The sequence below is a fragment of the Rana temporaria genome, chromosome 6, assembly GCF_905171775.1.
Source record: "Rana temporaria chromosome 6, aRanTem1.1, whole genome shotgun sequence".
NCBI classification, from domain to species: Eukaryota; Metazoa; Chordata; class Amphibia; order Anura; family Ranidae; genus Rana; species Rana temporaria.
The window spans coordinates 66,916,527-66,930,498 of NC_053494.1; the positions used below are offsets into that span (position 1 = coordinate 66,916,527).

The 13,972-nt window shown below is 41.0% G+C and overlaps 1 protein-coding gene across 1 annotated transcript in view; it reads left to right on the forward strand.

The window, feature by feature from the left end:
* The window catches only part of MYH11 (myosin heavy chain 11), a 149,435-nt gene that overhangs the window by 24,488 nt on the left and 110,975 nt on the right, over positions 1-13,972 (forward strand). The window contains 1 exon segment of the mRNA XM_040356919.1: positions 13,839-13,866. Coding sequence (XP_040212853.1) covers positions 13,839-13,866 — 28 coding nt within the window.

Consider the following 13,972-nt stretch of genomic DNA (forward strand, 5'->3'; position numbering starts at 1 on the left):
TGAATCTGCCCCACATCTCCATTTGTTGTCTTTTTTTTTTTTAAAGGTTAACTTATTTGTTGTCTGCTACGACTAGTGGGGCTCTGCTGGTGGTGCGCACTAAATGGCAACAACTTATCCCTGATTTATCTGATGAGGACTGGGAGGAAGCAGACCCAACCAATTTATCTGTATCTCAGGCTGTTAGCAATAAATTGATCCACCTTTATATGATACATTAATCATATATCATATCAAGCATTGTATACCTATCTCTACCTGCACTAGGCGTACCTGTCCACGAGGGGACTTTGCACATGTTATGTGGCTTTGTCCAGTCATAGCAAGGTATTGGCAGCAGGTGACGGAGATATTGACTGCAGTTTTGTCAATTCTTGTTCCATGTACCCCACTGGTGTGTTTACTGGATGAGAAGCTGTGTCCTAGACATACTAGGACCATGTTAATGGAAACACTATTTTTGGCTTGTAAAGCTGGGGCACTTAAGTGTATTTAGCCCACCCCTCCATCTATATGTAAATGGCTTTGGTTAGTAAATCAGGTATTAGGATTGGTTTGAAGGGGCATGCTGTATAATTGTCTTAAACCTTTTTGCAATAAAAAGAGTTAAACAAAAATAATAATACCTTTAGGGTTCCATTCTGTGGAGTAGGGCCTATTGGGAATACAATTCTAGTCTTCACAGGTTATTCTGACTGGTCCATCGATTCTTCAAGATTTTTAAGAAATAGACATGCTGGTAGGTAAATTGGATCTCATCCAAATTGGCCCAGTATATATGTGTGTATGACTGTGTGTCCCTAGCGTGTCATGATCCTACGGGGTAAAAATGACCGCACCAACCAAGCAGATACTGGCTGGAAAAAGCGCCCAGAGGCGATTCAGTTCGCATGCGTTGCGCTATACAAGTCATTCATTCATTCATAGGGGGGTGTATTAGGGTGATAGAAAAATGCTATGGGAAATACCACAGAAATTACAGAGTGATGCCTAGTGTGATCTAGATCCATAAGAGTGAGCAAGGTTAGTTTGTGAGTCCTATGCAGTGCCTCAAGTAGACAGGAATTAATCCTGGATGTGCATTACTGTAGTGATTGATGTGGTAGTTCATGGAGTATTATTTATGTGGGCTGACCAGCTTCCAGGCAAGCTGAATAGTGAGGGCAGTCAGCAATCTCAGAGCAGTCAGAGCTTGGTTGAGAGCCCTCAATAGGGAGGGTAAGGTTCCTCTATAGGGAGGGTAAAGTTAAAGGGTGTAAAAGCAGGAATCCTCCTGTTTTACATACGGTGCCACAGTGAAATGCATGAGTGAGAACTCATCAGTAGATATCAGTCTGTGGTCTGGGTGGACACCGATGTCGAAGTTGAAGGAGAGGGTGCTGATCTTGAGGTCATTGAGTGTGAGAGAGAGAGAGGTTTGCCATTACTTTAACTGGGAGCTACACCAGTATCATGGTCAAGAAGCACCCCCAATTTTGGCTACAATTAGAACCTCTAACTCTTTACAGGCAAAGAAGCTGCTGTCTTAGGCTGGCCATACATGGATCATTATTTTTTTCAATCAGCCTGATTGATATAATAACAAACTGATTTCCCTAGCTACACAAGCAAGGTAGGTAGAGGAATGTTGTATGCAGACAGAGGGGACTCCTTTGCTGTCAAAATACAGTGATCAGTGCTGCAATGCTGCAGCCACTCTTTTCCAACAGTCCCATTTGAGAGAAGTCAATCATAAAATTTACTTCTGTCAATAGGGAGCGGCCATAGATGGATCAAAATTAAACTAGTTCCTGCTAAACTGGCTTAATTATGATCTACCTATGGCTAGCTTTAGCCTCCATTTCATCTTCAGTTGGCATGGTGCTGCAATGGTGATAAGTTATGACCCCAGCCATGTGATGCCTTGACAGTTTGGTTGAAAGTACAAACTCTGACAGTTATCATTCACAGCCTGACTTGAATGTAGCTGTTTTGGAAAACAATTAAATCATCATCAATGGGTTTAGTTACGCTTTAAATCTGCATAATTTTAAATCTATTCAACTACCACAGATGAAACTGTTGTATTGGTGGAAAATAAAGTCAACAATGATCAACAAAATATTTAAAGGCTAAGTTCACCTTTGGAACATGTTACATATTCCACCTGCATTTCAGGTGAAACATGTAACATGTCATCCTTTGTTTCTGTTTCCACGGACATTTATTCTAGCTGAACAGAAAGATAAGTTCAGCTTCAGTGTCAGGATTTCCCTTGGGTCTATTTATATTGTTACATTTTGGCAATGCGTATCATTTAGTTGTGTAACTGCTGAAAGCTCCATTGACTCTTCCTGTTAACAGACCACTTTTAGAACTTAAGTTATGCTGTGATGAGATAAGATGGACAACAAGCAGATGAAAGGGAAGTCTGATGCACTTTGCAGGACATGATAACAAAGAGACATATACCTCTCGTGTTAAATAATTACAGTCGTTTCTGCGTTTATCTGCAATGTAAGCTTATAGTTGTTTTTATATAAATTTAATTATAAGTCATTAAACTACTAATGAAGAATTAAATACCAAATCCTACTTTTCATTTAAACTGGAATTCTGTATTATTTAATGATGTTATTTATTTTTAAACATATATTTTATTAGGTTTAGAAGTGAGGCCTGATTGTTAAAGTGATATTAAAGTCTTGCTTTTATTTGTTTAAAAATAACAAACATATTATACTTACCTCCTCTTCTTTGGTCCCCCGCTGGCGCTCCTGGCCCCTCCCTCCTGCCGAGTGTCCCACAGCAAGTAGCTTGCTATGGGGGCACCTGAGCCGAGCTGCTGCTCTGTGTATCCTTTCAGACACAGGGCTGCGGCTCAGCTCGGTTCAGCCTCACCCCGCCTCCTCTCTCTTCTCATTGGCTCACTGACTTTGATCGACAGTAGCGGGAGCCAATGGCCCCGCTGCTGTCTCAGTTAATGAAGAGGGAGAGTCCGGATAGGCGAGGCTCTCGTGCAACATTGCTGGATCAAGATCAGCTCAGGTAAGTAGTAATATGTATGTGTGTGTGTATATGTGTGTGTGTATATGTGTGTGTGTGTGTATAGGTACAGAGTGCATGTTAATGCACCGTGTATGGGTTTGGGAGTACAAGTGTGTGTACAATGATATGCAAAGAAAAAAAAAAGAAAGAGAAAAAGCAATATGTGTAGTCAAAAGTGAAAAAACAAACAAAAAAAGAAACAGAAAGTTAAAAATTTCAAAAGTATAAGAAAGTATGTGTGAATGGTGAAGGTCAGTGTGATTGTATGTCCCAGTGCTGGTAGTTGTAAATAAGTGTAGATATATATGTATTTTAAAGCAGTAATGATATTGCTAAATAACTACAGAGTGTAGTATAGTGTGCAAAAACAATATGAATATATGTAGTATGCTGGATCTAGTACTCACATGGGCTCACATCCTGTCAGTGTATGTGGAGGGAGCTCTTCCGGGATCATTATCAGACCCGGGAAAATTAGGCACATTAAATAGGGTCTAAGCCAATTAGTGCCAGGTGTCGTCTTTTCCCTCCCCCTCATCAACCACATCCCCGTGCTGGTTAACCCTTTACTCCCTCTGCGTTCCTGTAAGCTAATGCTTCGGCCACTGCTGTCACCTCCATGTCATGACGCAAAAACAACATGATGGCAATTCTGGAGGTGATCAAGGAATGCCGCCGACACGGTAATGCTCCCCCCGGGTGGCCACAGGTGGAATGGCACATCCTCAATTGGAGCATAGCAATGGGGAGAATCGTGGAAGATAACATGTCTCCCCGCCGTGTCAGGAAGCCTGTGGAAATGGCGGCACCCGCCACACATGGAGAATGGGGGGAGAGGAATGAGGAGGGGAGCATCAGTGTGCACCCAGGACATCAAAAACATACGAGATACAAAGTACAAAGTGAATAACCCCAAAGGGGTATGGTAATAGCATATAAATTCAAACATTACATTAATGAGTGAATTACTTAACTGGTAAAAAGCTATAGGCTAGATGAATAGATTGGGTCATTTATTATGGCAAAGATGGGTGTTGAGGCGAGTTGACCCAAAATGAACTATGTAATGCAGTCCCATTGACTTCAATAGCTGTGTTTATCAAGTGGCACAGCCTGTCAAACGAGACAGGAGAAATTAACTTTTCCACACGTGAAGCATAGTGGCCGTGGCATTGTGTAAAGAACTGAGGGGGCCATTGTGTTATTTTGTAGATGGACAGTTGGGGGGGTAGTAACAACACCGATCAACCCAGGGGCGGACTGACAAGTCATGAGGCCCCCGGGCAATAGGAGATTATGGGGCCCCCAGGCAATAGGAGATTATGGGGCACCCAGGCACTAGATTATGGGGCCACACAGTATATACATACACACAGTATATACATACACACACTGAGAAGGTACTGGAGAGGCGGGGCAGCTATAATCTTGGGATTTTTATACCAAAAGGATATCGGTAAGGAACATTTCAGGGACAAATGTAAAAAAACACAGATTTTTACATACTGTCCCTGGTTTTACTGAGGCTGGCAACCCTGACGGGGCCCCCTAGTGGCATGGGGCCCTCAGGCAGTGCCCGAGTGCCTGAATGGTCAGTCCGCTCCTGGATCAACCCCATGCCACTTACAGGATTTAAACAATTTTATGCTGGTTCCCTTTAAAAGCTCTTCTAGACAGTTCCACTGGATGTGTGTCTGCAGTTGTGTTCATCTGTATATATTATTACAGATTTGGTTTTCCAAACAAGCAGCTATTGTTTCCAAAGCACTTTGCTAGATGCTGGACTTGCATGGAATTAAAACCTTGTAAACACACCATTATCATAACAACTAGAGATGCTACTCTGATTGTAATACATGGCTTAACAAACTCCTATTAGTACAACAAATAAGAATAATGTCCAGCATTCCATCCAGAAAGTAAAACATGAAAAGATTTCCTTACACAGTGCTTGATCGGAGTTGCTGTCTGATTTTCTCCTTTTATGGTAAAGCTACTAAAAGACTGTATCCTTGTAATAAACCATCAGATAATGTTTGAGATTAGGCAGAGATGGCTTCTCTAGAAGAGCAGGGAGCCATTAGCACAGAAAATACATCAGTTTGCATAGGAATCACAAGCAAGTAGATTTAATTCAAAATTGTATGACAAGGCAGTATGACTAATAGTAGAGGTATGCATTATATGATATTCTCCTGCAATCTCATTATATGGGTTTGTTATTTTTTTTATCAACATCAATTATCAACTTCGTCTGAAAGATACCAGTCCATCACACTGCACTAAAAAATACTCAAAACTACAAAAAAAAAAAAAATCAGCTTTTTAAGTACTGTCAACTAAACTTATTTTTGACTGACTCATTAGACTTTTCATGTTTTCAACTTGGTTGTTTTAAGTAAAGCGAACTATTTTTTTTTTTTTCAGTTTATAGACTACAGGCATACCCCGCTTTAAGTACACTCACTTTACATACACTCGCGAGTAAGGACATACCTGCGAGTGTATGTAAAGTGCCTTACAAGTACTATATGGACATTTTGCAGCCGCAGTAGAAGGAGCTGAAGCTCCGAGAGCATACCCCACCCTGTTCCAGTGTGCCTTTGACACCCCCACTACAGCCCCTGAGACCTCAACTACAGCTCTTGACACCCCCACTACAGTCCCTGACCCCCCACTACACCCTAGAAGTGAAAAAGGGTATTGTTTCACTTTAAGTACATTTTCGTTTTACATACATGCTCTGGTCCCGTTGTGTACTTAAAAGTGGGGTATGCCTGTATAGTGTTTTAAGTTGGGAATGCATACCTTAACTTGTCTGGAACTATGGGCCAGATTCACAGAAAAATTACGCCGGAGTATCTGCTGATACTCCGGCGTACTTTCAAATTTGCTGCGTTGAATCTTTATTTTGTATTCACAAACAAAGATACGACGGCATTTGGCTAAGATCCGACAGGCGTACGCCTTCGGATCTTAGGATGCAATACTTCAGTGCCCGCTGGGTGGAGTTTGCATCGTTTTCCGCGTCGGGTATGCTAATTAGCTGTTTACGGCGATCCACGAAGGTACGCGCGTTCGTTGTATTCTCTTACGTCGTCGCTAGTCGGCTTTTCCCGTCGTAAAGTTGCGATTGCTATTTAGGTGGTGTAAAATTAGACAGCCCATGTTAAAGTATGGCCGTCGTTCCCACGTCGAATTTCAAATTCGGGAACGCGCCTAATTTAAATGGTACACGCCCCATTTGAATTAGGCGGGCTTGCGCTGTACGGCTTTACGCTACGCCGCCGCAAGTTTACAGGCAAGTGCTTTGTGAATCTAGCACTTATGCTGAAAACTTGCGGCGGTGTAACGTAAACGGGATATGTTACGCCGCCGTAATTCTACATGAATCTGGCCCTATATTTTTAAGTAAAGCCAACATAATTTTTCCAGTTTATAGCCCAATGATTTAAGTAAAGCCAACTCAATTTTTCCAGTTTCTAGAAAAGTTTAAGTTAGGAACACATATATTAACTTCGTTATTTCAAGTACCTATATAGCACTGTCATTTTACGGAGTGCTTTACATATATACATTCACATCAGTCCCTGCCCTTGAAGAGCTTTCAATCTAAGATCCCTAACTAACATACACATACTAGGTTCAATTTACACAGGAGCCAATTACCCTACCAAAATGTCTTTGAAGTTTGGGAGGAAACCTATGCAGGCACAGGGTAAAACATACAAACAGCAGGAAGGGAGTGTTGTGGCAGGATTCAAACCAGCGACCCTTTTGCTGCTAGATGAAAGGCCTAACCACTACACCACTGTGCTGCCCTATTACTTAGTTACTTAGTTACCTAGTTTTAACCCTCCTGGCGGTATCCCCGAGCGTGACTCGGGGTTGATTTTTCTACCAAAATCGGTAACCCCGAGTCACGCTCGGGGTAGATATGCAGAGCCTGCAGCGTGCGCTGGCTTTCCTTCTCCTGGATCCAGCGATGTCACCATGCTGTGTGAGCGAGCGGGACCTCGCTCGATTCACACAGCGTCCTCCTGTGCCGCCGATCTCCGTTCCCTGCGACGTTACGATGCACGGGAGCGGAGATCGGCGCCAAATTCAAAAAAGTAAACAAACACTATACATACAGTATACTGTAGTCTTATAGATTACAGTACTGTATGTAAAAAAACACACCCCCCTTGTCCCTAGTGGTCTGCCCAGTGTCCTACATGTCATTTTATATAATAAAAACCTTTCTTTCTGTCTGAAAACTGTAGATTGTCCATAGCAACCAAAAGTGTCTTTTTATGTCAAAAATGGTTTTAGATCAGCTAGAAAACAGCGATAATAAATTATAATCACTTGCAGAATTGTGCGATAGCGATTTGCGGGGAAATTCGTCATAAAAAATAAATAAATAATGACAGCAACAATTCTGCAATTGAGCAAATTTCAGTGATTTTGAATTGATTACATTATTGAATAATTTTTATTTCAATTATATTATTACTTGCTATAATTATTTATAATTATTTATTATATTATAATTTAAAATGTTGTTTTTAAAAAAATGTCATACCCGGGATGCCTATTAGATTCTTGTTTGGTCAGATTTAAGTGAGTTATTCCTAAAAATCACAGGCCTACAGTATAAAACGCCAAATTTCCTTGCAAATAATTGTACCGCTTTCAGCATGTTTTTTTAGAAAGAATCATACCGCCAGGGAGGTTAAGTGATAATAACTTGTAACTTACTCATTTTTTTTAAGTTGGTAAAACTTAGTTACCAAATGTATTTGATATATGTTTGAAGGTTTTTATATAAAAATAATACAATAATATGGTGTTTAAAAAAAAGGAATAGTCTCATGAAACAGGCTTTCAAAACAAATTAACATTTATTATTTATAAAGTGTTACAAATGTAATATTATTAAAGTAGCATCAAATGTAAATGTAAACATTTTACGAAAAAAATGCCTCTTTCTAAGATAAAAAATCAAACTGAAACACGTGTATATACAGTATATCTGTAAAGAACATAGAATACAAAACTTTGACCAATTCCCTGTCCCTGTTGAAGAAAAGCATCCCCACAACATGATGCTACCACCACCATGTTTCACGGTAGGGATGATGTGTTTAGGGTGATGTGCAGTGTTAGTTTTCTGCCACACATAGCATTTTACTTTTAGGCCAAAAAGATTAGTTTTGGTCTCATCTGACTAGAGCACCTTCTTCCACACCATGCAGTGTCCGTCACATGGCTTCCTGCAAACTGCAAACGGGACTTCTTATGGCTTTCTTCTTGGCACTCTTCCATAAAGGCCAGATTTGTGGAGTGCACGACTAATAGTTGTCCTGTGGACAGATTATCCCACCTGAGCTGTGGATCCCTGCAGCACCTCCAGAGTTACTATGGGCCTTTTGTCTGCTTTTCTGATTAATGCTCTCCTTGCTCAGCCTGTCAGTTTAGGTGGACGGACATGTCTTGGTAGGTTTGCAATTGTGCCATACTCTTTCCATTTTCAGATGATAGATTGAACAGTAATCTGTGAGATGTTCAAAGCTTGGGATATTTTTTTTATAACCTAACCCTGCTTTAAACTTCTACATTACTTTTTCCCTGACCTGTCTGGTGTGTTTCTTGGACTTCATGATGCTGTTTATTCACTAAAGTTCTCTAACAAACCTCTGAGGGCTTCACAGAACAGCTGTGTTTATACTGAGATTAAATGACACACAGGTGGACTATATTTACTAATTAGGTGACTTCTAAAAGCAATTGGTTCCACTAGATTTTAGTTAGGAGTATCAAAGTAAAGGGGGCTAAATACAAAAGCATGCCACACTTTTCAGATATTTATTTGTAAAAGAAAATTGAAAACCACTTATCATTTTCCTTCGACTTCACAATTATGTGCCACTTTGTGTTGGTCTATCACATAAAATCCCAATAAATAAATTTACGTTTTTGGTCGTAACATGACAAAATGTGTAAAGTTTCAAGGGGTGTCAATACTTTTTCAAGGCACTGTATATGCAGCCTCTTGCTGTTAAAGCCCACCAGCCAAAAGGCTGCATATATGCTCCACGTCAGTGGAAAGAGGTTAAAACGCACACTCTTTAATCTTTAGTTCACCCAGAGCTGAATTTATACTTTTCTCCTCTAGGTTACGGTTCTCATACCACCTTGCTGTCTTGGGCTCCCCTTTTACCAACACACTGACCATAATGCACCTAAAATGACTTACCAAGACAACATTATAACAATTGCATGGTCAAGATCATACTTAGAGAAACCAAATGAAACCCAAATTAACAAAATCACAATCAGAAACAACTCTGCAGAGAAAACATATGTACTATACTGACACAATTACAACCTCTGCAGATACACGATTAGTACCATAATGACACAACCAGAAACACAACATCAACAAAGATACAAGTGTAAAAGCAGGACCAGCCACACAGTGATGATGTCACACCATGAATAGTTTATTTCACCTAACTGGCTTACTGACAGTCCTTGCCTATGGCCATGCTCCACTGACGCATTTCACCCCATTGGTCCCAATTGTAGAACAAGGTTACAGTACATCCGGTTACTTACATCATCATGTTGTGGTTGGCACTTGAGTTCCACTTTATTTATCACGTGACTAAGAACACTATCTTTGTTTTGGGCTTATTTAAGTCATTCTTGAGGTAGAGTGGATTAGTCTAAATCAGAGCAATTAAACCAGTGTCCCATACCCTTGCATTAGCATTCTTTAAAAGGTATTTACTGTGTCTGCCAGTAGATGTGTAGCTCCCAGGCAGAGTGCCACATTACACCAACGCTGAATGTACTTATATGGTGTAATGGCATATAGCCCAGAATCTTGGATAGACAACAGCAACTTTCCTTTTCAAACATGCCTGTAAAAATTAAATGAAAATTGTTTGGTGAAGATTGTAGACAGTTTTTTATTATTATTAATGTAATATCATTTAATATCTTAACCCTTTCATGCCTAAGCCTATTTCTGACATTTAGGGCCAGATTCTCAAATAAGCGCCTATCTATAGGCGGCAGTAGCGTATCTCAGATACACTACGCCGCCGTAACTTAGTGAGGCAGGTCCCGTATTCTCAAAGAACTTGCGGCCAAAGTTACGTGATTGATGCTTTTAACGAATGGCGCATGCGCAGTCCGTGAATGTATCCCAGTGCGCATGCTCAAAATTACGCCGCAAATAGTCAATGCTTTCGACGTGAACGTAAATTACGTCCAGCCCCATTCACGGACGACTTACGCAAACGACGTAAAACACGACGCTGTTCGTGCGTTTCCGACGTCCATACCTAACATGAATTACCCCTGCTTTATGAGGGGTAACTTAACGCCGGCGTATGTCTTACGTAAACAACGTATCTTGCTCCGCCGGGCGCAAGTACGTTCGTGAATCGGCGTATCTAGCTCATTAGCATATTCAACGCGGAAATCTACGGAAGCGCCATCTAGCGGCCAGTGTAAATATGCAACTAGGATACGAAGACGTAAGAGACTTACGCCGCTCGTATCTTAGCCGAATTTATGCGTAACTGATTCTAAGAATCAGCCGCATAGATACGACAGCTCTCATTCGGACTTACGACGGCGTACATGGCACTACGTTGTAAGTCCTTTGAGAATCTGGGCCTTAGTGTTTACAAGTTCAGATCCGTATTTTTTGCTAGAAAATTACTTAGAACACCCAAACATTATATATATATTTTTTTAGCAGAGAATCTAGAAAATAAATGGTGATTGTTGCAATATTTTATGTCACACGGTATTTGTACAGCGGTCTTTTAAAAGCAACTTTTTGGGCAAAAAGACACTTTCATGAATTTAAAAAGAACAAAACAGTAGAGTTAGCCCAATTTTTTTATATAATGTGAAAGATGATGTTTTGCCGAGTAAATAGATACCAAACATGTCATACTTTAAAACTGTCAAAATATATATAAAAAAAATAGCTTGTCTTGCAAAACGCTCTCAAACCAAGGTTTAACTGTATACCGTATATACTCGAGTATAAGCCAAGTTTTTCAGCCCTTTTTTTAAGGCTGAAAATACCCCCCTTGGCTTATACTCGAGTCAGTGTACCTGAAGTTATTAAGAGGCTGCGGGCGTCCATCGTTTAAAATTTGCGGTCTCCTCCTGGTCCCTTCCGTGATAGGCGGAACTGTGTCGGCTGAGAAACGCCTATCACGAACGTTCTCTCATCCTCGGGTTTCCCAGCAGACACTGTGTCTAGTGTCTGCTGGGAAATCACGGACACCTTTTCATCCTCGCACAAGAGGACGTCCGTGATTGGCGGGAACACTGAACACAGTATCTGCTGGAAAACTGAGTCAGAGGATGAGAGAACGTCCGTGATAGGCGGAACTGTGTCTGCTAAGAAACGCCTATCGCGTAAGGGACCAGGAGGAGACCGCAAGTTTTAAACAATGAATGGATGCCCGCAGCCTGTCAATTTCAGGTGCACTGACAATGGGCACAGTGAGGATGGGCACAGTGAGGATGGGCACAGTGAGGATAGGCACAGTAAGGTTGCAATGGGCACAGTGAGGTTGGCATAGTGAGGTTGCAATGGGCACAGTGAGGTTGGCACAGTGAGGTTGGCACAGTGAGGTTGCAAGGGGCACAGTGAGGTTGGCACAGTGAGGTTTCAATAGGCACAGTGAGGCTGGGCACAGGGAGATTGCAATGGGCACAGTGAGGTGTGCAAATGGGCATTGTTGGCCCTCTTTTCTGCTTACAGAGGCTGCTGCATTCTCACCCTAGGCTTATACTTGAATCAATACATTTTCACAGGTTTTTGGCGTAAAATTAGGTACCTCGGCTTATACTCGGGTCGGTTTATACTCGAGAATATACGGTAAATAAATATGTTAAATTTCCTTACAATTTACCTTCTTACATCCACCTCGTTTGTGGTTTTTCTTTTCTATCAGCCCTTTGGTTAAACAAAAAAAAAAAAAAGGAACGGTGTGTATGTAGCTTTGGGATGTAAGCCCCCTGAGGGTAGGGACTGATGTGAATTTACAGTATACAAAGCCTTGCATAAATTGTTTATATTTTTTTAGAACTATATAGATGCCTGTAAAATACACAGTACACTGACCTGGCCTATTAAACAGCTTTGAATTTATTTTGACTATGAAAAGCTGATTGATGATATGATTGCCACATTTTAGAATATATTTAAAAGATGTTCATGCAGTTTATGCAAAATTGTTGTGCCTTTGCAGAGTATATACATAAGTAAGAGAAAAAAATAAAAACATGGATAAATGCAATTTTAAAGGGAATGTTAAAAATGATGGCAGTGTTTTTGAATAACAATAAAGACATTTGTATAGTAGGGGCTTGTGGCTTGAGCAGATGCCAAGAGAGTTTATTGTCTTTATGAGCCATGGGGGATGAGATCCAGTACGCCTGAGTCTATTTTTGTCCTGACATTTTCTCATCACTGCAAAGCTGTGTGAGAAAAGTCCATTTTGGTTTTACACAGAAGAGGATTATTGCACTTTTAGTGCCTTAAAATGGAACTGAACTCTCTCAATCTACATTAAGTATTTTAATCATTATGAATCTAGCATTAGTAAATAGGAAGTTCAATTATTTTGTTTGTATATTTATTTTCTTGTTTTATATTTTCTTCACATTTCTTCAGTTGCTTTCTGGTTTCCGGCTTAGGCAAAAATTATGTTATACATTTCAGGAGCCTTCCTGGGAGAAGCAGGAGGGGCTCCCCAGCTAAGCTCACCCTTCTGCCTGTGTTTCGTCAGATTAGTCGACTTGTCAGAATTTGTAATGGAAGTGACGTTCCATTGCCGCCATTTCGCTACACCCCGCACTCGCTCCACAGTAAGGATAGAGTGGGAAGGGGGCAAGTGCAAATCTTGTTACACCCACCAGAGTTTTGCATGCTACACTTATTTTTAACAGCAAACTGAGGTTATATAGTAAAAAACAGTACAGGGGGTACCCGGGTTACAAACCCGTTAGGGACTTTCCTCCTGTTTGTATATCTGAAATGTTCGTAAGTCAGCCGCACACACGCAGACCAGCAATTACGGACATTTCCGATGTTTTCTGATGTTCCGTCGAATGCCGTTCTGTGCATGCGTGGCCAATTACGGACATTTTCGACATTTTCCGAGGCTCCGTCTGGCCGCGCATGCGCAGAACAGCAGACGGTTCGCGGAAAATGGCAGAGGGTCCCTGCAGTGCCCGGTTCGTAACTAGAAGTTTGTAACTTGAGCATTCGTAAGTCGGGGACCCCCTGTACTTAGAACTGCATTTGACTATTTAGATGTGGAATTTTAAGAAGCAGCGACAAGCCTGCTGATCTCATAGGTTTGGTAATCTGACAGAACACTGCTGCTTTAAAGCTGCTTTAACACTGAAATCTCCCGGGCGTTGGCGGTAAAACGCTGCTTTTATTAGCGATGCTAGTGGGCAAAAAAGGGTTAAAGGCGCCCGCAAAGCGCCGATATAGTGGCACTTTGCCGGCAGTTCAGCGGCGCTGCCCATTGATTTCAATGGGCAGGGGTGCTTAAGGAGCGGTGAGTTCACCGCTTCTAATGCGCTTCAAAGAAGCTGCTGGCAGGACTTTTTCTAAAGCCTTGCCAGTGCAGCACTCCAGTGTGAAAGCCCCAATATTGATTGTTTCAAGCTTTTATATGTGTTGTCAATCACATCTTATCAAGTACAAATATTGAACAAATCAGAATAACTGTAATTATGTAAAAAGTCAATATCTAATAATTCTTTCTTCTTTTCAGATCGTGAAGATCAGTCTATTCTGTGCACGTAAGTACAATTATTTTTTTATCTATATCTATAGAAAATATCTGAAGTTATATATAGTTCTTATATGAATAAAGCAACATGTCTCTCGAAGTAGGGGGCAGAGTGA